General features: G+C 36.2%; 1 protein-coding gene across 5 annotated transcripts in view; it reads right to left on the bottom strand.

Annotated features, from left to right (window-relative positions):
• The window catches only part of ALCAM (activated leukocyte cell adhesion molecule), a 211,317-nt gene that overhangs the window by 34,448 nt on the left and 155,138 nt on the right, over window positions 1–21,731 (bottom strand). For all 5 annotated transcript variants that reach the window (XM_021692377.2, XM_021692378.2, XM_021692380.1 and 2 more), the window contains exons 2-6: window positions 21,248–21,348; window positions 16,974–17,193; window positions 10,984–11,048; window positions 9,650–9,737; window positions 9,014–9,196 (exon numbers count right to left, since the gene is read on the bottom strand). In XM_021692377.2, the coding sequence (XP_021548052.1) occupies window positions 9,014–9,196; window positions 9,650–9,737; window positions 10,984–11,048; window positions 16,974–17,193; window positions 21,248–21,348 (657 nt within the window). The remainder of the gene's footprint in view (window positions 1–9,013; window positions 9,197–9,649; window positions 9,738–10,983; window positions 11,049–16,973; window positions 17,194–21,247; window positions 21,349–21,731) is intronic.

Raw genomic sequence — 21,731 nt, 5'->3', positions numbered from 1 at the left:
ACCAGAACAGCTAGGGATCACAATCTGTCTGACTTCCTGCTTTATTTCAAAACTTCCCTTCTCTGTGTCCCCTTTCAATAGGCTCTGTTCTGTAATAGAGAACTGAAGAACTATATTGAGATCAGAGAGATTTGAGTTTTAACAGTAACTTTCTGGATGTCCAGCTAACATGCCTCAAACAAAATTAACCATCTCTTGCTCTCCTGTTATCCTTGACTTTTTCTCTGAATTTTACTCTGTCCATTAGTAAATCATTCTGCCAGGTATTCTGGCTTTCTCTTATCCACTCTGTCACCATGTCTTAATGATTAATACTGTGTTTTGCATCTGATTCTCCCCTTTTATTCCTACTAACACTTCCATAGTCCAGGCTCTAACCTATACCTGAAACACTAACATCAAAGTTTTAGACAGTGCCCTCATTCCACTTCTTCAAATATATAAATATTTATACTTATGTATATATAAATTTATAAATATATAAATATTATGCATATATATATATATATTTCCTCTAAATCAGTTTTCTGAAGTAATGTATTGAAGATTACAATGATATGTGAAGACTGAAATAAAAATTTCTTAACCTGGTACCCATGATTGCCTTGAACTATTCAGGTAAGAATTATATCTCACTATTCTATATATACCACTATATAATTACCAAGAGTCTATTCAAATTTTCTTTGTCCCATCTCCATTTATCTTCTGTCCACTCATGTATTCATTTGTTTAGTTAATATTTATTTTGTGCTGGTACTAAGTGCTAAAGTTATAAAGTTGAAAACAGCATGGCTTTTGATCTATTTATAATGACATCAAACAATTAAGACTATAAAAACATAAAAATTACATATGATGTGATCACTGGTAGCTTACAGATGCATGAGACTGGGAAGTGTCTGGTAGGAATTGATGCTACTGCTGGGATTTCAAGAATGAATAGGTGTTTGCTAGAAAACAAAAGTAAGGTAGTGACCATAAATGAATAGGCATGTAAGTAGTAGTCTAAAGGAGGAATCTGGAAAACAGAACAGGACTGTAGAAGATACAGTGAAGTGATGAAGATTGAGATATAGTGCAGGACCATGGCTACAAAGGATTTGAGGCATATCAAAATTGGGACTGTAAAGACAAAAGAGGGAAAGAAAAATCTTGGATCATGAAAATAGACTCAGGGAACTCAGTGACTCCATCAACCATAATAACATTTGTATCATAGGGGTCCCAGAAGAAGAGATTGAAAAGGGGGCAGAAGGTTTATTTGAGGTAGTTGTAGCTGAAAACTTCCCTAATCTGGGGAAGAAAACAGACATCCAAATCCAGGAGGCACAGAGAACTCCCATCAAAATTAGCATATGCAGGTCAACATGGAGACATAGTGTAGTTAAATTTGCAAAATATAGAAATAAAGAAAAATCCTAAAAGCAACAAGATAAAAGAAGTCCCTAACTTATAAGGGAAGACCAATAAGGTTAGCAGCAGATCACTCCACAGAAACTTAGCAGCCAGAAGAGAGTGGCATGATGTATTCAATGCACTAAATGGAAAAAATCTGCAGCCAAGAATACTCTATCCAGCAAGGCTATCATTCAGAATAGAAGGAGAGATAAAGAGTTTCCCAGACAAACAAAAACTAAAGGAGTTCGAGACCACTGAACCAGCCCTGCAAGAAATATTAAAGGGGACTCTTTGAGTGGGAAAGAAAGACCAAAAGTGATAAAGACTAGAAAGGAACAGAGAAAATCTCCAGAAACAGCCACAAAATAAGTAATGAAATGGCACTAAATTAATATCTGTCAATCATTACTCTGATTGTAAATGGACTAAATTGCTCCAATCAAAAGACACAGAGTGTCAGATTGGATAAAAAAACAAGACCCATCTATATGCTGTCTACAAAAGACTCATTTTAGACCTAAAGACACCTGCAGATGAAAGTGAGGGGATAGAGAAATATCTCCCATGCAAAAGGATGTCAAAAGAAAGCTGGAACAGCAATTCTTATATGAAACAAACTAGATTTTAAACCAAGGTCTATAACAAGAGATGAAGAAGGGTACTATATCATAATAAAGGGGTCTATCTAACAAGAAGATCTAACAATTATAAATAGTTATGCCCCCAACGTGGGAGCACCCAAATATATTAAACAATTAATAACAAACATAAAGGAACTTATTGATAATAATGCATTAATAGTAGGGGACTTTAAAACTCCACTTATACCAATGGACAGATCATCTAAGCACAATGGACAGATCATCTAAGCAGAAAATCAACAAGGAAACAAGGCTCTGAATGACACACTGGACCAGATAGGCTTAACAAATATATTCAGAACATTTCATCCTAAAGCAGCAGAAAATACATTCTTTTCAAGATCACATACTAGGTCCAGAATAAATCACATACTATGTCACAAATCAAGCCTCAACAGGTACAAAAAGATTAAGATAATACCATGCATATTTTCTGACCATAAGGATATGAAAGTTGAAGTCAACCACAAGAAAAAATTTGGAAAGAACACAAATACATGGAGGTTAAAGAACATCCTACTAAAGACTGAATGGGTCAACCAGACATTAAAGAACAAATAAAGAAATACATGGAAACAAATGAAAACATAATGATCTGAAACCTTTGGGGTGCAGCAGAAATGTTCATAAGAACGAAGTATATAGCAATATAGGCCTACTTCAAAGCAAGAAAAATCTCAAATATGCATAACCTTACACCTAAAGGAACTAAAAAAGAACAACAAATGAAGCCTAAAGCCAGCAGAAGAAGGGAAATAATTAAGATTAGAATGGAAATAAGTGATATAAAAACAAACAAAAAACATAGTAGAACAGATAAATGAAACCAGGAGGTGGTTCTTTGAAAAAATTAATAAAATTGATAAACCCCTAGTCAGACTTATCAAAAAGAAAAGAGAAAGGACTCAAGTAAATAAAATTACAAATGAAAGAGGAGAGATCACAACCAACACCACAGAAATGCAAACAATCATAAGAGAATATTATGAAGAGAATATTATGACATGTATGTCACCAAATTGGACAATCTGGAAGAAATGGATAAATTCCTAGAAACATATATAACCTACCTAAACAGAAACAGGAAGAAATAGAAAGTTTGAACAGGGCGCCTGGGTGGCTCAGTTGGTTAAGCGACTGCCTTCGGCTCAGGTCATGATCCTGTAGTCCCTGGATCGAGTCCCGCATCGGGCTCCCTGCTCGGCAGGGAGCCTGCTTCTCCCTCTGACCCTCCCCCCTCTCATGTGCCCTCTCTCATTCTCTCTCTCTCAAATAAATAAATAAAAAATCTTTAAAAAAAAAAAAAAAGAAAGTTTGAACAGACCAAAACCAGCAAAGAAATTGAATCAGTCATCAAAGTCTCCCAACAAACAAAAGTCTAGGGTCAGATGGCTTCCCAGGGGAATTCTACCAAACATTTAAAGAGGAGTTAATACCTATTCTTCACAAACTATTCCAAAAAAATAGAAAAGGAAGGAGAACTTCCAAACTCATTCTATGAGGCCAGCATACCCTAATTCCAAAACCAAACAAAGACTCCACTAAAAAAGAGGACTACAGGCCAATAACTCTGATGAACATGGACACAAAAATTCTCAACAATTCTGCCCTCATGATCCAGTAGTTGTTTCACTCTCTTTTCCTCAGCTTGAATATTATGCAGCCATCAAAAGGAATAAGATCTTGCCATTTGCAACGACGTGGATGGAACTGGAGGGTGTTATGCTGAGCTAAATAAGTCAATCAGAGAAAAACATGTATCATATGACCTCACTGATATGAGGAATTCTTAATCTCAGGAAACAAACTGAGGGTTGCTGGAGTGGGGGTTGGGGTGGGAGGGATGGGATGGCTGGGTGATAGACACTGGAGAGGGTATGTGCTATGGTGAGTGCTATGAATTGTGCAAGACTGTTGAATCACAGATCTGTACCTCTGAAACAAATAATACCTTATATGTTAAGAAAAAAAAAAAGATAGCAGGAGGGGAAGAATGAAGGGGGGGATATCAGAGGGGGAGACGAACCATGTGAGACAATGGACTCTGAAAAACAAACTGAGGGTTCTAGAGGGGAGGGGCATGGGAGGATGGGTTAGCCTGGTGATGGGTATTGAGGAGGGCACGTTCTGCATGGAGCACTGGGTGTTATGCACAAACAATGAATCATGGAACACTACATCAAAAACTAATGATGTATGGTGATTAACATAACAATAAAAAAATTTAAAAAAAAATCTCAACAAAATACTAGCAAATCAAATCCAACCATACATTAAAACAATCATTCACCACGATCAAGTGGGATTTATTCCTGGGTTGCCAGGGTGGTTCAATATTTGCAAATCAATCAATGTGATATACAACATTAATAAAAATAAAAGAAAGGATAAGAACCATATGATCCTCTCAATAGATGCAGACAAAGCTTTTGACAAAGTACAACAACGATTCTTCATAAAAACCCTCAACAAACTAGGGATAGAGGGAACATACATCAATGTAATAAAGGACATATAAGAAAAACCCACAGGTAATACCATCCTTAATGGGGAAAAACTGAGAGCTTTTCCTCTACGATCAGGAACAACAGAGATGTCTACTCTCACCACTGTTATTTAATATAGTACTGGAAGTCCTAGCCTCAGCAATCAGACAAAAAAAGAAAAAAAAAGAACAAAAAAAAAGGCATCCAAATTGGCAAGGAAGAAGTCAAATTTTCACTATTTCCAGATGACGTGATAGTTTATGTAGAAAACCTGAAAGACTCCACCAAAAAATTGCTAGAATTCAGCAAAATTGCAGGAAACAAAATCAACATGCAGAAATATGTTGCATTTGACATACCAATAATGAACAACAGAAAGAGAAATCAAGAAATCGATCCTATTTACAAATATACCAAAATCCATAAGAGACCTAACCAAAGAGGTAAGAGATCTGTACTCTAAAAACTATAGAACATTTATGAAAGAAATTGAAGATGATACAAAGAAATGGAAAAACATTCCATGCTCACAGATTGAAAGAACAAATGTTGTTAAAAAGCCTATACTACCCAAAGCAATATACACATTTAATGCAATCCCTATCAAAATACCACCAGCAATTTTCACAGAGCTAGAACAAACAATCCTAAAATTTGTATGGAACCACAAGAGACCCAAATAGCCAAAGCAATCTTGAAAAAGAAAAGCAAAGTTGGAGGCATCAGAATTCTGGACTTCAAGCTATATTACAATGCGGTAGTGATCAAGAGAGTATGGTACTGGCATAAAGACAGATACATAGATAAATGGAACAAAATAGAAAACTCAGATATGGACCCACAACTATATGGTCAACTAACCCTTCAACAAATGGTGCTGGGAAAACGGACAGAAACATGCATAAGAATGAAACTGGACCACTTTCTAACACCATACACAAAAATAAATTCAAAATGCATGAAAGACCTAAATGTTGAGACAGGAAACCATCAAAATCCTAGAGGAGAAACCTCCACATGCAGCAACCTCTTTGACATTGGCCATAGCAACTTCTTACTGGACATGTCTCTGGAGGCAAGGGAAACAAAAAGCAAAAATGAACTATTGGGACTTCATCAAGATAAAAATCTTCTGCACAGTAAAGGAAATAATCAACAAAACTAAAAGGGAAACTACAAAAAGGGAGAAGATATTTGCAAATGACATACCTGATAAAGGGTTAGTATCTAAAATCTATAAAGAACTTATAAAAATTCAACACCCAAAAAACAAATAATCCAGTTAAAAAATGGACAGAAGACATGAAGAGACATTTTTCCAAAGAAGACCTCCAGATGGCTAACAGACACATGGGAAGATGCTCAACATTACTCATCATCAGGGAAATACAAATCAAAACTACAATGAGATACCACCCCCCACCTGTCAGAATGGCTAAATATAACTACACAGGAAACAACAGATGTTGACCAGGATGCAGAGAGAGGGGAACTCTCTTACACTGTTGATGGGAATGTAAACTGGGACAGCCACTCCAGAAAACAGTATGGAGTTTCCTCAAAAAGTTAAAAATAGAGCTATCCTATAACCCAGCAATTGCACTACTAGGTATTTACCCAACAGATACAAAAATACTGATTCAAAGGGATGCATGTACCCTGATGTTTATAGCAGCATTATCAACAATAGCCAAATTATGGAAAGAGCCCAAATGTCCACCAACTGATGAATGAATAAAGTAGTTGTGGTATATGTAAACAATGGAGTATTACTCAGCCATGAAAAAGAATGAATCTTGCCTTTTGCAATGACATGGATGGAGCTAGAGAATATTATGCTGAGCAAAATAAGTCAGTCGGAGAAAGACCAATGTCCTATGATTTCACTCATATATGGAATTTAAGAAATGTAACAGATGAACAAAGGGGAAAGAAAAGAGAGAGAGAGGTAAACCATAAAACAGACTTCTAACTGTAGAGAACAAACTGAGGGTGCTGGAGAGGAGGTGGGCAGGGGGATGGGTTAAGGAGGGCATTTGCTGTGATGGGCAACTGGTGTTGTATTGATGAATCGCTAAATCCTACACCTGAAACTAATATTACACTGTATGTTAATCAACTGGAATTTAAATAAAAAGTTGGAAGAAAAAAACAGGGAGTGTGAAGATTAATCTGAGAGATCTGGGAGTTATTAAAGAATTGTAATCATAGCATTAAACTAACATGGTCACATTTGTTTTTAAAAAAGATATTTCTGGCAGCAGCTTGGAGGGAAGTTTGGAGTGAACAGAAAGGAATATTATTTTGGAAATCACAGAAATACTGGCAATGAAGAATGGTGGCGTATTCTTAGGTAGTGTCAGACGGCAGAATCAGATAAACATCAAGATAAAAGAGCTGGATTCTATAAAGCTTCTTTACTGACTGGATAGGGTAGGAGTGGACTAGTGCATCTTCCTCAAGATGAAATGATCAAATTTCTTTCTTCTGAATGTACTCTCTGTCCTTTCTGTTTAGCTCCCTCCTCCTCCACTCTAAAGTCACATAGAGCAATGGTTCACCAAGTGTGGTCCTCAGATGAGCAGCGTTAGCATCACCAGGGAATTTATTCTAAATGCAGAGTGTTGGACATCTCCCCACAACTACTGGATGAGAAACTTCAGAGCAGGTCTAGTGATCTGTGTTCTAAGTCCTTCTGGTGATTTTGATGCACACAAAAGTTTGAGAATCACTGTCCTTGGGCATCTGAGCTTTTAGGGCTATTCACTGAATTCTGAGTGTCACCACTTGCAACCTTGCACTGACAATTTCCTCCTGATGTAGGTATCTTATTGCTCTCCTGGAGCAGTAAACTCTTTGAATGTCAGGACTTTGTCTTAAGCACTTTTATATTTTTACCAGGAAGCCCAGCACTGCATACACTGTGGCTTCTCAAAAACTGTGCCAAATGCACCCCCCCCACAGCCAGCCACAGTAAAATCATTTCCTTCTTATTCACCCAAGGACTTTTCTGCTTATCCAGATCTTCATGCCTGATAACATACATTCCTGTTTTTTCTGAAGCCACTTTCCCAGTCCTTACTACTCATCTTGATGCTCTTTCCTATCTTGTACTCCTGCACTTACACCAAGATATTTTATTTCCAGTTCAACATTTTTGAACAGACAGAATTCTGCCTTTACTTACAGAAATAATAGTTTGATTTTAGATAACTTGTACATAATGAAATCCTTTAAATCCTCACTTTTAAGTCAGATATAAGTTGAAACTTAGATACAAAGTTTAAGGCACAACAATCCCTTATTGTTAGGGCAAGTGGAATGTCAGTTTTGTTCTTATAGAAGGTTCTGCACTTTATGGAACCAAAATAGAAATGTAGAGGAGATAAAACCCTACAAGGGCTCAACTGGCATTTCTGCTCTTTCTCCAGAATACACGTAGAAGTTTTAGGTTATTCTACTACATATGGCAATATTATAAGAAGTTTTGATTCATTTTTTAAAATAATGAAATTTTTTCTTGCATTTCTCCAAAATCAGTATCTCTAGTTCTATGTGTATGTAGTAATAATGATTACATAGCAATAGTAATAGTACTTAATAACAAGAATTTAATGAGCAATATAGGATGTTATTTTAGATTTGTGATTTCACTTAATCTCCATAACAACACTGAGTTATTTTTTCCATTTCAAGATAAGAAAACTGAGACCTAAAGCAGTTAGCTACTCTTCCAGAAAGACACAGAAATTGACTGTGCTGGGCCTGGACTACCAGCCTGTTTGCTCTGAATCTTGGCAACTGTCTTATAGGAAAGAGAACAGCATTGCAGAAAAGGATTCTAACCCAGTCTCTATAGCTAATTTAGGGCAAGTCTCTGGGCCTCACTTTACTGCTAAGTAAAATAATGGAGTTAGATCAGATGATCAAGAAGTTTCCTTTTTAGTCTAATATCCTATGTTTCAAATCTATGAAATAAAGTTAGCCAAAATGTCTTGGAATACAACATCCTATTTAAACTTATGCAATTGATCTCATTATTAATATAAATTTTTTCATTAAAATGGAAATCCCATATCTAGAAGACCAATCAGTCATAAGCCTCTATGCATCTGTCCTTCATTCAGAAAGTAATCAGATGGCGTTTTGAACTCCTACAAAATTCACAGCTTATGTGCCAGGCTGAGGACTACCAGAAGGGATCGAACTAAGTTAGAGATCTTGTCTTTAAGGAACTTAGCATCTAGCAGAATACAGAAGAAATGTTCAGAAATGACAAAGTGGAAAGTGAAAGGTATCAGAAGAGAGGGTAAGCATTTATTCTATAGGTCTTCCAAGGAGAAAGAGATTATTTGAGTACTGCAGAATAGGAAAGGGGGGTTGAAAGTACAATCCAAAGAGCATGTGGATTAGGACTTGAACGATTAATAGCATTTGGATACTCTAAAACATTAAAATTGCATAATTGTATATTGAGTTACTTACAGTAAATATCAAAGATTGCTTGTTCAGATTGAAGTGTTTTCTGGCCAGATGGTCCATAATACATCACAGAGCAGGTGAATGGCATTTGTATGTCAGTCTTGGTTGCCTTGTACTCCAGAGATGAAGTCATGGTATAGAGCTGAGTTACCGGGTCCATTTGCTTTTTAAAAATTAAGACCACCACTGAAGAAAATAAGAACACTAATGATAGCATTTTCATTGGAAAATCACAGTCCTTAGTTAAATGTCACAACACCTTGAGAAGTGGTTTTGTCCTTCTTACTGTATTTAGCAGGAAGGAAAATTGACATGTACTGAGGTAGAATGTCTTTTCAAAACCATGAAATCAGAGACACAGAAATAGAATCCTGGAATCCTATCTCCCACTCACTTTAATTAACTTCTAGAACATGCCATATACAGAAATAAATTTTCTCTGCTCTTGATTCTTCTGCATAAGGACTAAAATGATGTTTTAAAAAATCACTTAATGACTTAATGGTTACTTAAAGGAACAAAGCATAGAGCCGTAGATCAAAAAGGGCAATGCATTTAGATTCAGGGCAGTCTAAGGAATGCCTAGACAAGAGAAAGTCAAAATAGGTCATCTGAATTTATTGCCCACTTCTTACCCACCTCCTTCAAGGGGTTGCAGCACTTTTCCATTCCTGTACCATGTGATGTTGCCATCTGGATAACTGTCTTTTGAAATGCAGTCTCCCAACTGCAAAATGAAAAGGAAACATTGCTACCTTGGTTCCATCAGTGGTTGTCAATTTAAAAGCTTAGGACTCCTCAGGGTGCAGCTCTTCCAAAGATTTCCTGACCCATTCATTATCCAGGCACTGACTGGGGACTGAATACATGCTCTCTTGCATTAAAGACAATGCCTTGTACTTAAAATTATGGTCTTGCCCATTTAAAAATATGCAATAGACGCCGCCACTATTAATAAAATCACATTTGTCTAAAAGCATTACCAAATTCATTTTGACACTATTCATTTTTAGCATTAACTAAATAACATAACTACATTAACATTGACTATTCCCATGGTTCATAGATCTCAGCATGCAAGAATCATTAACGGTGTGAAAGTGGGGCTGCCTCTCTGGTTTCATACTATATAAAGTTCAGATACACATACTTACCAAATCTATAATTCCCACCACTTTTCTTCAAATGTGTTATAACTTCAATATTTGGCATTTATCAAATAATATTATGAAGTAAAATTTAATCTGATTCAAAGAACTTTTAACTTGTTTGTATTTTTTTCTTCACAAAGGGAAATTTAGGTATTTTACTTAGTGAAAATAAGATTATTAGTCAGCTGATGGTGCCCAAATATAACCTCCAGCTTTGTCCCCTCTTGATACAACCTCTCTTCACACCTCTTAATGTGATTGTTCAAATTTGATCTTCTCACAGCTTTACTTCAACTTTTCAATAGTTTAATCTGCGAATAGAATAAAGTCCAAACTCCCTCCATGACATAAGGCTTGTCATAATCCAACTTCTCTTTACTTCTCCAGATTTATCCTTTACTGCACTCTCTTGCCTACCATCTTACCACACAAAGTTCCAGCAACGCAAATAACGTGATGTTTCCTAAAAATGCTATTCTCGTTCACATCATATTATTTCATGTTGTTGGAAAGCCTTTCTACCCTTGGTTTAGAGAAAATCGAGTCATCTTTCATGACTCCATTTAATATTCAGTGCATTCAAGTAAGAAAGACTTATGCCTCCCCCCCCCCCCCCCCCCCCCCACCCTCTTCTCCTTCTGGAAATGACTATATCTTCCTCTGTGTTCCCACTCTAACTCGGGCAGACTTTCTGATTGGCACCTGCAACACTGTCAACTCCACAAGAACAAAGTCTATCTTATTTATCCTGGCATCTGAGGCCAGGAGAAGACATTTAACATTAGGCTAAGTGAAGGCAATGAATCAAACGCAAGTTCTTACCTTTTTTAGCTGCTCTGTTTCGAGAAAAGGTGCTTTGCTTACAATTTCAGGTTTGGATGGTTGCTCTAAAGTCAAGCAGAGAAAGGTTTTAAGTACACATGAAAGAACAGAAGGACATTTGTGATTTGGATTATAGAAAAATAATTTACTTAGTCAAAGCAAAAAACCAAGCAACAAAATAAAGAACACATTCCCATATAATCTGTGATTAAGAAATCTGGTTAACCCACTCCCTCTAAGTATTTGCTTTATTACATTAAATACTATTTTAAATGCTTATTACTCTTTTGAATAAAATATTGGTAATGTCTTCTGAATGCTTCATAAGCAGTAAATATGGATTTGATAGTGAAACAGAGGTTAATATACTAAACATGAATATTATTGCCAATTGATTATCATGTGTACTTTCTACTTACTCATAACTTCCAGCTACTTAGATGAAGATCTGAATCCACAAAGGATATTTATTAAAAATGTAGATTTCTAAGCCTCCCCTAGCCAGAATTAGAATCTCTAGGGACAGTCCTATAAATCTATTTTTTAAAACAAGCTCTCTACAAGATTTTCAAGCACAATGAAGTTCATGAATTATGGTTCTAAAATCATGATAACTAAAAGGAGTTAAGGGATTTAGAAGTTCAAGTTTTCAGTGTATCTCAAACCTTATCTTTAAAGTGCACTCACATTATGAAATTATAAATGTAGGGAAATCCTTCAAATTTGGAACTGAGATAATGGACAGAAGCATTTCAAATATAGGAAGTTCTATAAGCATCCATTCTAAGAGAGCCTTCAGGAAGAACTGGTTAAAAATCACAGCAACAAGATATTATCCAAACTTATTTTAAGTTATTTACTCTTCGCTGTTAGTTATCTACCTATCACTGATGGATATTTTACTTTTTAATCAGCTCTAACAATTAGTCTCCAGAAAATGGATATTGCCTCTTTGTCATTGATTTTTGTGAATCTCACAGAGCAAAACTATTCTATTCTCATATAAACAAATAAAAACAACCAGTTATTCTTTCATTCAAAGTCTCATTGTATACCATCTCCAATACCTTTAATTTCTATTACCAAACTAGACTGAGTTGGCTTTTAGATAATTACTACTCAATTTGGAATTCCACTATCAGACATGTTGCCTACCCACACCATTACAGAAAATAAGGATGAAGACAGAAAGTCTTTGGAACAGCAAAATGGCTATCACCAAGACTGTATGTAAAAAATATGTAAAAAATATTCATGTTACTATTGAGAGTTAATTTCCCTTTTGCAATTGTTTTATATTAGAAATTGGAACAACGAATAATAATAGTAAATCTTCCTATGTGTTCAACTTATGCACTTTAATTATAGGAGGGCCTACTTACTATTAATTCTAGAAACATAATTCTAATTCAATTTTCACAAGATGGATTATTTTCTAAATATACAGATTGGAAACAAAACACAAGAAAGATAGAAAAATAGAAAAAAGAAATACAGAAGAATAGAGAAGTATACCAGAGACAATTACATTAACACAGACAAGAAGTGACACCTGATTTCCTGTTAGAAATGGGACCAAAAAATTATTAAAAACTGACCAAAAAGCCAAAATAAACAGCAATTTCTGGGAAACATATGGTAGGGGCTTAAAGCCTTCCACAAATCAGTAAGCACTGGTTTTATCACGATTTTAATGTAATACCATTAATGTTCACAATTACAACTCCGAATTACTACTAAAACATTAAATTCTGTTCTGAATTTATGTTTTAAGACAAATGTCTAAAACATTTGAGAGAGGGATGTATCCAAAATATTTAAACAAAATGAAAATTCTTGGTGCTTAAGTAAGTAAGCCAAAGTTCTCTGGGAACTAAAATCAAGTATTTCATGATACCTTTCTGAAAGCATAAGAGAGGTAAGATATTAAATTAATTTATGTGGTCAATCAAGAGTCAAACTAACAAGAGAAAAAGAATAAATGGGTTTTTGTTTCCCCTTCAGTAGTATCTATGCCTGGAATATAAAAAGAGATTTAAAAAATCATCTGAAAAAACTGAGGTTCTTTTTTTTTTTTTTAAATGAGTCTTTTAATACGAAACGTAGGTGGGCAGTGTTGCTAGGCTGCAATACATTCTAGTTCACCAAAACTATATATCAGAACAGTTGGGCACACACTTCCTCTTAGGCAGAATATATATATTCCTCTGCTTTGTATACCTTCTGATGTTTTATCAGTGCATATAAGATCATAAATACTTGGTATGTTACAAATGTTGGTCCTTTACATATGGCCATGTATATGTTCCTTCCATAAATATTTTTGAAAATTTATACTGATTTCAATAAAATGAAACTGTGGACAATCCAGGAAACCTGGTGAAAGAATCCTTAAAGTTTAGGCCTCTTTACACTGTAACTCATCTTTTTATTTGGAAGAGAGCCACAGTGGGTATTGTGGAAGTAATGGTAATACCTACTGCAATTCTTTGAGTTCTTTTCTCCAAACTTTTGTTTCAAGCCCATGAGATATTTTGTATGTAATTTTCTCTTATATTAGTTTGCAACAATCAATGGGTATTAGTTGGAGGACCATAAAAGAGGACACGTACTATTTGAGCAAAATTGCATATTGATTCCGAAGTGTTTAAAAAAAAACTTTACATGAATTATGCCTTAATATAATTCAGGGATTCATAACCAAGTATAGAATTGAAAGGGAAAGTCAGCACAAATTTATTTGCATTATTAAAATAACTTTGTCAAGGGTGTCTATCACAGCCAGTTGAGGATGAAGTGATGAAGGCAAAACTGCCCTCTGTCACCCATAATGTACAGTGTTATTACCAGAAACCACAAACAGGAGAGCTCAGTTTGATAGGGGAGGAAGGCAATAAAAGAGAGGTGCACTGCTTATACTGACTCATGAAAGCTCCTCTCAGTACACTAGAGTACAAGAGGGTTTACAGATTAGCCTCGCTTGTGGTTTTCAAACGCTTTTTTATAGCTGGGGTCATTTTCCCTTGAATGAATTATCATGAAAAATCTTTGAAATATAGCGTGGGTAGAATTCTAGCTAACAAAAGCAGTGCCTCCCCCTCTCCTGCCCTCTTCAGTAGCTCCTCAGGAGGATCCTAGGAACATGGTAGGAAAACCACCCTCAAATTCTAAGCACTTATATTACTGTTGATGAGAGAGGAAGCCCCAGACTAGTGAACTTCGCCAAGGTCAGAAATTAGCAGCAGACCTAACAAAGCCAGGTCTTCTGATGACCAGTCAGGGATTTTTCTGTTTCACCACTGACAGCCAGTTGGCAACCCATTTGACTTCCGAAACTTCTGCACAATGTTTGGAATAAATCTTTGGGAACTTTAAAGGCTTTACTGATGTTTCTGAATGGTTTTATTAACTTCAAATGTGCAATAAATGCAAATACATTTTAATTTTGATGCCATCCAATTCTGTTTTTAAAAAAGCTGTACTCATGGTGATAAAGAATGTGACTTATCTGAATCTGGGGTGCATAATGGGCATGGCTATTGTATCTGAGGTATAGTTTAAAACTAAACAAACAAGCCTACACCAGAGGTAACAGAGTCATCAGTCATGGCCTCCAGTTTGAATAAAAACAGTCTGAGTTTGCTCATGAGGATGGCACTCTGCAGCAAGCTGATCTGGGATTAGCTCACATCAACCATACTCGATTCTGCAGTACACAATGCGTGTTGCTAGGTGATTCGACAGAAGGAAACAGAGCACTGATTGATGAGCCTAGTAACTCTTAAGTGACTGCAATATACACATGCACAGAATAAAAGTCTCCCTGTCACAGCTGCTGTTTGCTTCACAAAATGTGACCCAAAGTAAATTCATTATTTTTTTAAAAAAGTAAAACCCCTGCATGCTCTTGCAAACACTTTCCTTATCATGAGCTGCGCTGTTCATTTAATTGGACTTGGAGGGTCCCATGGTTTCTAGCATAAAATGCCATTTTCAAGAATGTGTAACTTGTCTATTTGAATTCTCCCTGGCCCAGAGCCTGGAATGCAAATTCTGTTTCTGAGAATCACTTTGTTTTCAACAACATTCAAAAGAGAAGGGGGTAGGGGGTGCTGCCAGTATGTGGGGTGTGAGTTTGTTTTTATAATCATAGAAATCTCCTGTATTCCAAAATAGCTTACAAATTTTTATCAAAGTAGACTAACTGGATTTTTTTTTTTCAGATTGCTGTATGGTATTTTCTTTAAGTGTATTCTGAAAATTGTCACAAATGATTCTTCTAAAGGAAACAACCTGGATTTTCTCAACTTTCTTGTAGACTAGCTTGATATTTGAGAATTTTAACACAGTGAGAAAGAAACCTGACAATGACAAAGCAATACACATAAACTTCAGGGTGCTATGACTTAATCTCCACCTACTGTCTTACATTTTTGTTGTATACTTATATTTATGATATCATGGCCTAATTTAAAAAATTGTTTTTGTTGTTCTCTTTACAAAAAATGTCCCTAGCAGTGCACCATCCTTCTTCTAAATAACATCAAAGTGAAATAAAAGAAAGAAAAAAAATGGGACATTGGTAAATAAAGGATGTAGATTATTTGGGGTATTTAATGGAAGGCATGACTGGCAAACACTTGGAATTTGGTGCGATTCATGAAATGATTGAGAAGGGTGGATGGTTTCTGGAAAGTGCCTTCCAAGCTGAAAGGTAATCAACTGAAACATGTAATATGCTTTTACAAGGTTCTCCTGGAGAACAAAGGTTTCTTTTAACAGTATAAGAATTCTTTGAATCCATGTCATGAGCCCAAAGGAGCTGTGAAATATATATAAATACTTACGGGACAGTTCCACTTAGTTGCATAGGCTATTAGAAGAGAAATGGGAAAAATCCATGGTTGTTTGCTGTAGGAGCCCTCTGGGTTTCTTTCTTCTATTTATTTTAATAATTTCTAGGTGCTGCCACGTTATCAGAAAGCAGAGGGAAAAAACTGGAAAGTGAGACCTTCTACCTTAATTAAAAAAGACTGGAATTCTGAAACTTTTGAGACCTATTTTTCTCCCTGTAATTTCTAATATATTATGATGTAACAGGAGGTGGAATTTTTTATTTGAATATTAAAAGATAGAATGTTTAATTAGAACTTCTCAAATCATTAATTTGCATAGCTATTTGCACAGTAACATTAACTATATGTTATCATTAGGCAAAGTAACTTTGCCATAATGACTACAGTAATTTCTCCAAGTTTCTTCTACTGAGTTCTCTTCTTCCAACCCTACTCTACTTTTTCCCCTTGATGTATTCCACATACGCATTCAGGGTGTGGTGAACTTTTTTATTTGGGGGAAGTTTTCTAAACCAACTGAACACTTTGAAGAACAAAATCAACATTATTAAAGGCCAGGAGATATATATATATATGTGTGTGTGTGTGTGTGTGTGTGTGTGTATAATACTATATACACACATATATAGACACACACATACCATACACATAAAAAGCTTAGATTTCTAAATTATAAGATGGTTTGGATTTGCCTGTATTTATTGTTTAACATATCAAAATATTAATTTTATATTGTTCAGCCTAACAGATATATGTGTGTGCATGACATGCATGATTATATGTATGTATTACGTATCTATGTATATATCACAGAATATTTATTTGTACATGTCAGTGAAAGTTAAAGATCACATGCCAGTTTTCACTTAGTAGCACTTCATATCACAGGAAATGTTACCCAATAAAACAACAGAGAATATTGTTTTAGTTCCTCGCTGCAAAACTCCTATTTGAATTTCAGGGTTTTTGTTTTCCTCACTGACAGCATGCATGAGCAGAATGAAGATCGTTAGAAGTCCTCTTATAGAGATGCCTGCTGTGGAGACACTTCAGAGAGCTCACTCTTCTTTCTAAAGAACATTTTCTAGTACCAGCCATCAATCCCACTTAGCAGTTACACTGCAGACTACTTACTGAACACCTTGACTATTGTAGGTGCCTCAAACACGTTGTCCTCAGTTACTAGCATGCACACAAATCTCTTTTCATCACTGATCCTTGCATTACTGATAGACAAAGTGTAGTTTTCTGAGAGGCTCAATCTGTCTTTGTATTCTGGTACATCGTCGTACTGCACACTTTTCTTTGTAGAGGACCTGAAGGCAATAAATACTGGGGAGCCATCGGGCTTTTCCTAAAAATTAAAATAACAATATATTTTAAAAACAAGCATATTCAGATGTTTCAGGATTACATTCAGAATAACAAAATTTCTTGGCCATACCATATTCTTCCACCAATATTTATAGTTCTGTCCAAAAGGAATAATTTTGGATATGAGCCTCACATAAATCTTTGGTTACAGAAAATTACTCTTCGTAAGAGGAGAGTCTCTAAGTTCTTTCACAGGTATCAGTTTAAATATGTGAAAATGGAAAGACAGCTATTGGAATCTGAACTTCTCTTGCATCCAAAGGACAGAATTAGTGACTCTTCTGAAACCAACAAGGGCTGGCATTGTATCTAATTCAAAAGAAAAAAGTAGATGAAAACAAACACACAAATGCACAAAATGATATTCAGCTAACCATCACAGCAAGCATACATGTGGGCTGCAAATACTCATTTAGAAATCCCGGGCAGTTATCTTTTGCATACTCATTACTTTAACCCACATATTTTATTTTATTTTTTTAAAGATTTTATTTATTTATTTGACAGAGAGATAGAGCCAGAGAGCACAGGTGGAGAGAATGGCAGAGGGAGAGGGAGAAGCAGGCTCCCCACTTGAGCAGGGAGCCCGATGCGGGGCTCGATCCCAGGACCCCGGGATCATGACCTGAGCCGAAGGCAGATGCTTAACCATCTGAGCCACCCAGGCGCCCCTAACCCACATATTTTAAACGTCCACACCTTTTAGTTTCAGCCAAAACTGACGGAGCTGACCTTTACTCATAACATAATTTAATGAGTCTTCATGGAGGAACAGTATTTGCCTTTGTGAAACAATCATGTCCATTAAGCAACAAAATCAGATTAATCACTAAAATGCATAGTTTTGCTATCTGAGTCATAAAACTTAGCTCAAAGAGCTTTCATATAAAAACTTATTATCAAAATAAAATATAATCTGGCCTGGACAATTATGCCAAGAGCCCGAGACATATATTTCATCTCTTCCTTTGCTCCCACAAAAATTCTCTTAGCTAATAAGCAAATTAATCTAAGATAGGAGCCAATCCCTCCTCTACTTACCTCACAAGGCCTTTGAGAAAATAAAATATGACAGAACATTTTAAAGTGCATGGCAAATTCCAAGGTACTATGGGGAGTTACATTTTAAAAATTATTAATATTTATTACTGTTATGGACTAAATGTTTGTGTGACCCCCAAATTCGTATGTCGAAGCCCTAACCCCCAGTGTGCTGATATTTGGAGGTGGAGCCTTTGAGAGGTAATTAGGTTTAGATGAGGTACTGGAATGGTGCCCTTATGACAGGATTAGTACCCCTATAAGAAGAGGAAGAGAGGTCTCTCTCTCCATGAAAATACAGGTCATACGAGCACATAGCAAAATGGCAGCAAATCAAGAGAAGGACCCTCACAAAGAACCAAATTTGCCAGCACCTTGATCTTGGGCTTCCCAGCCTCCAGAACTGTGATATATAAATAGATGTTGTTGAAGTCCCCTAGTCTATGGTATTTTGTCATCGCACCACAAGCCAAGATAATTACTAAGCTAATTTTAGAGTCTGAAAGTTTTAGTTGGTTGAATATCTGAATACATCAATAATATTCTCCTTAATTTTTTAAATTTTGCCACAGGTTTACAGTGCAAATCCTTGCTGTAAATCATTCCTTCACTGAGAGAAATATGTTAAACCAGTCCCTTATATTTCTGTATTCATACACTTATGCAATAAATAATAGTTATTAACCATATGCCAGGTACTTTCCTTGGGTTTTCCACATAGTAATGAATTTAATACTCCTAACGACCCTGTAAGTTAGAGTTGTAATATTAGATTCATTTACAGATTATACAGTAGAGACGGAAGTCAGTTAAATAAATTGTCCAAGGGCCCAGCTAGTGTATCTCAGCAGAGCAAAAGCTGAAGCCCTGCAGTCTGGCTGCATGATGACTTCACTGTAGCACTCCTGATAGCTGCTAGATGCACTTTCTGTACCAGCACCGAGGCAGATGCTGGAGAAGAGGTGGGGGTGAAGGAGGGGGCACGTGTGATGAGCACTGGGTGTTGAACGCAACTAATGAATCATTGAACACTACATCAAAAACTAATGATATACTATATGTTGGCTAACTGAACATTAAAAAGAAAAAAAAAAGAGGTGGGGGTGAAGTATAGAGAGGCTCCCAGGGAACCATGATCTCCATTCACAGGCAGATGACCGTGCAGGAAGGGAGAAGCCAATCCATCCTTCTTCTATGTTTGCCCCCTTTCACTCTTTCCAAACCTACCATTTGTCTTTCAGCTGTCATTAAATTAGAGCTTGTAGACTCTGCCTGCAAACCGACACTGGTTTTAGAGCACATGGTACTTCAAACACATCTCATCCGGTTATTGCCGAAGCTTTTTGCTTTAATTAAGATTTTGAAAATTGCCATCACTGTTTCCACTACCACTGTACCAGTTCAGTTTGGGTGAAAATTATTCCCCGAATTATCATCAGGAATGTCTATGATCATGGTTTTTCACCGTCTGTGTTCCACTTATTTTGGCAGTTAAGTTCGAGTCAACAGGTGAAGCATGTGGTAGTCTTGCTTAGAGTTTGAGGGGTGTGAATAGACCTTATCCTCACAGGCCTTAACTTCCTATTTCCACTTTTATAGTAAACCAGAAATAGTTCAAAATCCCCAACGTGAGCCAGGTATCAGGAGGAGAGTACAGGTAAGTGCTCACCTCCTTCCTCTGCTGTCACATGATCCCCCCCCCCCATGCACATGGGCTTAGAGCCCCACAGCCAGAACAAGGACCACGTGCCAAGCACTCGGTCAATATTCTGCTATGAATTACTTCATGTAACCCTCACACCACTGAGGGAAGACTATTCTTATCACCCCTTTTTTAGAGATGAGAAAATGGAGATCCATTCACTTGTCCAGAATCCCACAGCAAGTATATGGTGGAACATGTTGGTCTGACTTAACCCACATTTTGAAAGATTGTGTTCTACCCCCTTCTTGGGTGCAAACTTAAGCACATTTCCCAAAGTGTGTTCTGCATGTTTGTTTTTGCAGATATTTGAGAGAAAAAATTGGGTGGTTAAAAAAACCTAAGAAATGAATCAAGCATGGACAATTCAGAATGCATCTTAGTGAGAGGCTCTGAGAAGTACTGTGATAAAGAAAGTTTTCAAAAATTATTTGACCATCAGATTTTTTTTCCCTATTAAAATACCTTTTAACATTTCAAGGAACTTGATAAAAACTGCCATCATATTCAAGGAAGCATATGTCTACTTTAAGCTCCCAAACTACCATGAGTCTCATGTGATTCAGCATTAGGAAACTGTACCACACAGACACCTTTTGTTGGTTTCTGTAATTAAATTGAAACATTTTATCAGTCGATGTTACCTAGCCATTCCACATAATCTACCAGGGTATCTACCCGCCATTTCCAGACCCATCTGTGCCTTGATACCTGAGAAAGTATTGATTTGCTATCTGCAAGAAAGGAGTAAAATGAACAATTTTAATGTAAAAAGGACCTGCCCCGTCAACATAGTTCTAAGACAACACCAGAAACAAGCTTCTAATGCTGATGACTAATTCCCAATGAATATTTGGGTACTCTTGCAACTGGTGTATTTGGCCTTTGCAATAGCCACACTAAACAGGACATGAGTATGTGGAGAAAAGCTGCCAACTTCCACTAAGCTCTGTTCTACATGCCACTGATTTTACTCTGGAACTCTGCCTTTTCCTCTGCCTCTAACATTTAAGGTTAAATCTTTCAGACTAATATGATCTAAGAATTACGTGTTTTTTGGCTTTATTTTAAAATAGCACTTCTTAGGTAAGACTTAGGAATTACTCTTTTGACATATCCAACACATAATTCTACCTTCCCACATTTGTACCCATAGTTGAATATTGCCATTACGTTAATTTGAAATTCACATTTGCTCACAGAAGGAATATTATCCCCCCCAAAAAAAACACAAACAAACAAACAAAACAACTAAAGGTAATTAGCTAAATCCAAAGTAGGTTACACTTACATATTTCCATTTGCCAAACATGAGATTCTGAGGTACATCGAGGCGGCAAGGCATGATAATGGTATCTCCATATGCTGAGTTTACAGTATACCATCCAAGGCCTTTAGAAAAAGGAAAAAAGAGAGAGAGAGATGTTAAGTGTTTTCTTGAAGTAACTAAGCAAATAACTTCAGTTCAGGCTGTGTGCCTTAATGAAGATTATCTATTATAATTTTATCTGAAATGACTACAAAAAGTATGAAGCTAGAACATATTTCCTATTTAAATATCAACAACTCTTATTTAGCTACTAAGCCTTTGAATGTCACACATTTCAAATTTACAGACCCTCAATTTTACCAGGGAAGAGACAAGTATGTGCTGCAAAGGAACATGGTGGAATGTGGAAATGTATTTTTCTCCTAAGTATATATGTCATAGAAAAAAAAATACACACTACATTTCATAGATATGTGGGACTACACAAGATTAACATGCTTAAAAT

The sequence above is a fragment of the Neomonachus schauinslandi genome, chromosome 1 (genome assembly GCF_002201575.2).
Source record: "Neomonachus schauinslandi chromosome 1, ASM220157v2, whole genome shotgun sequence".
In the NCBI taxonomy this organism is placed as follows: domain Eukaryota; kingdom Metazoa; phylum Chordata; class Mammalia; order Carnivora; family Phocidae; genus Neomonachus; species Neomonachus schauinslandi.
The sequence above is the reverse complement of the archived record's forward strand: the minus strand, read 5'-3'. Positions and strand labels throughout refer to the sequence as shown.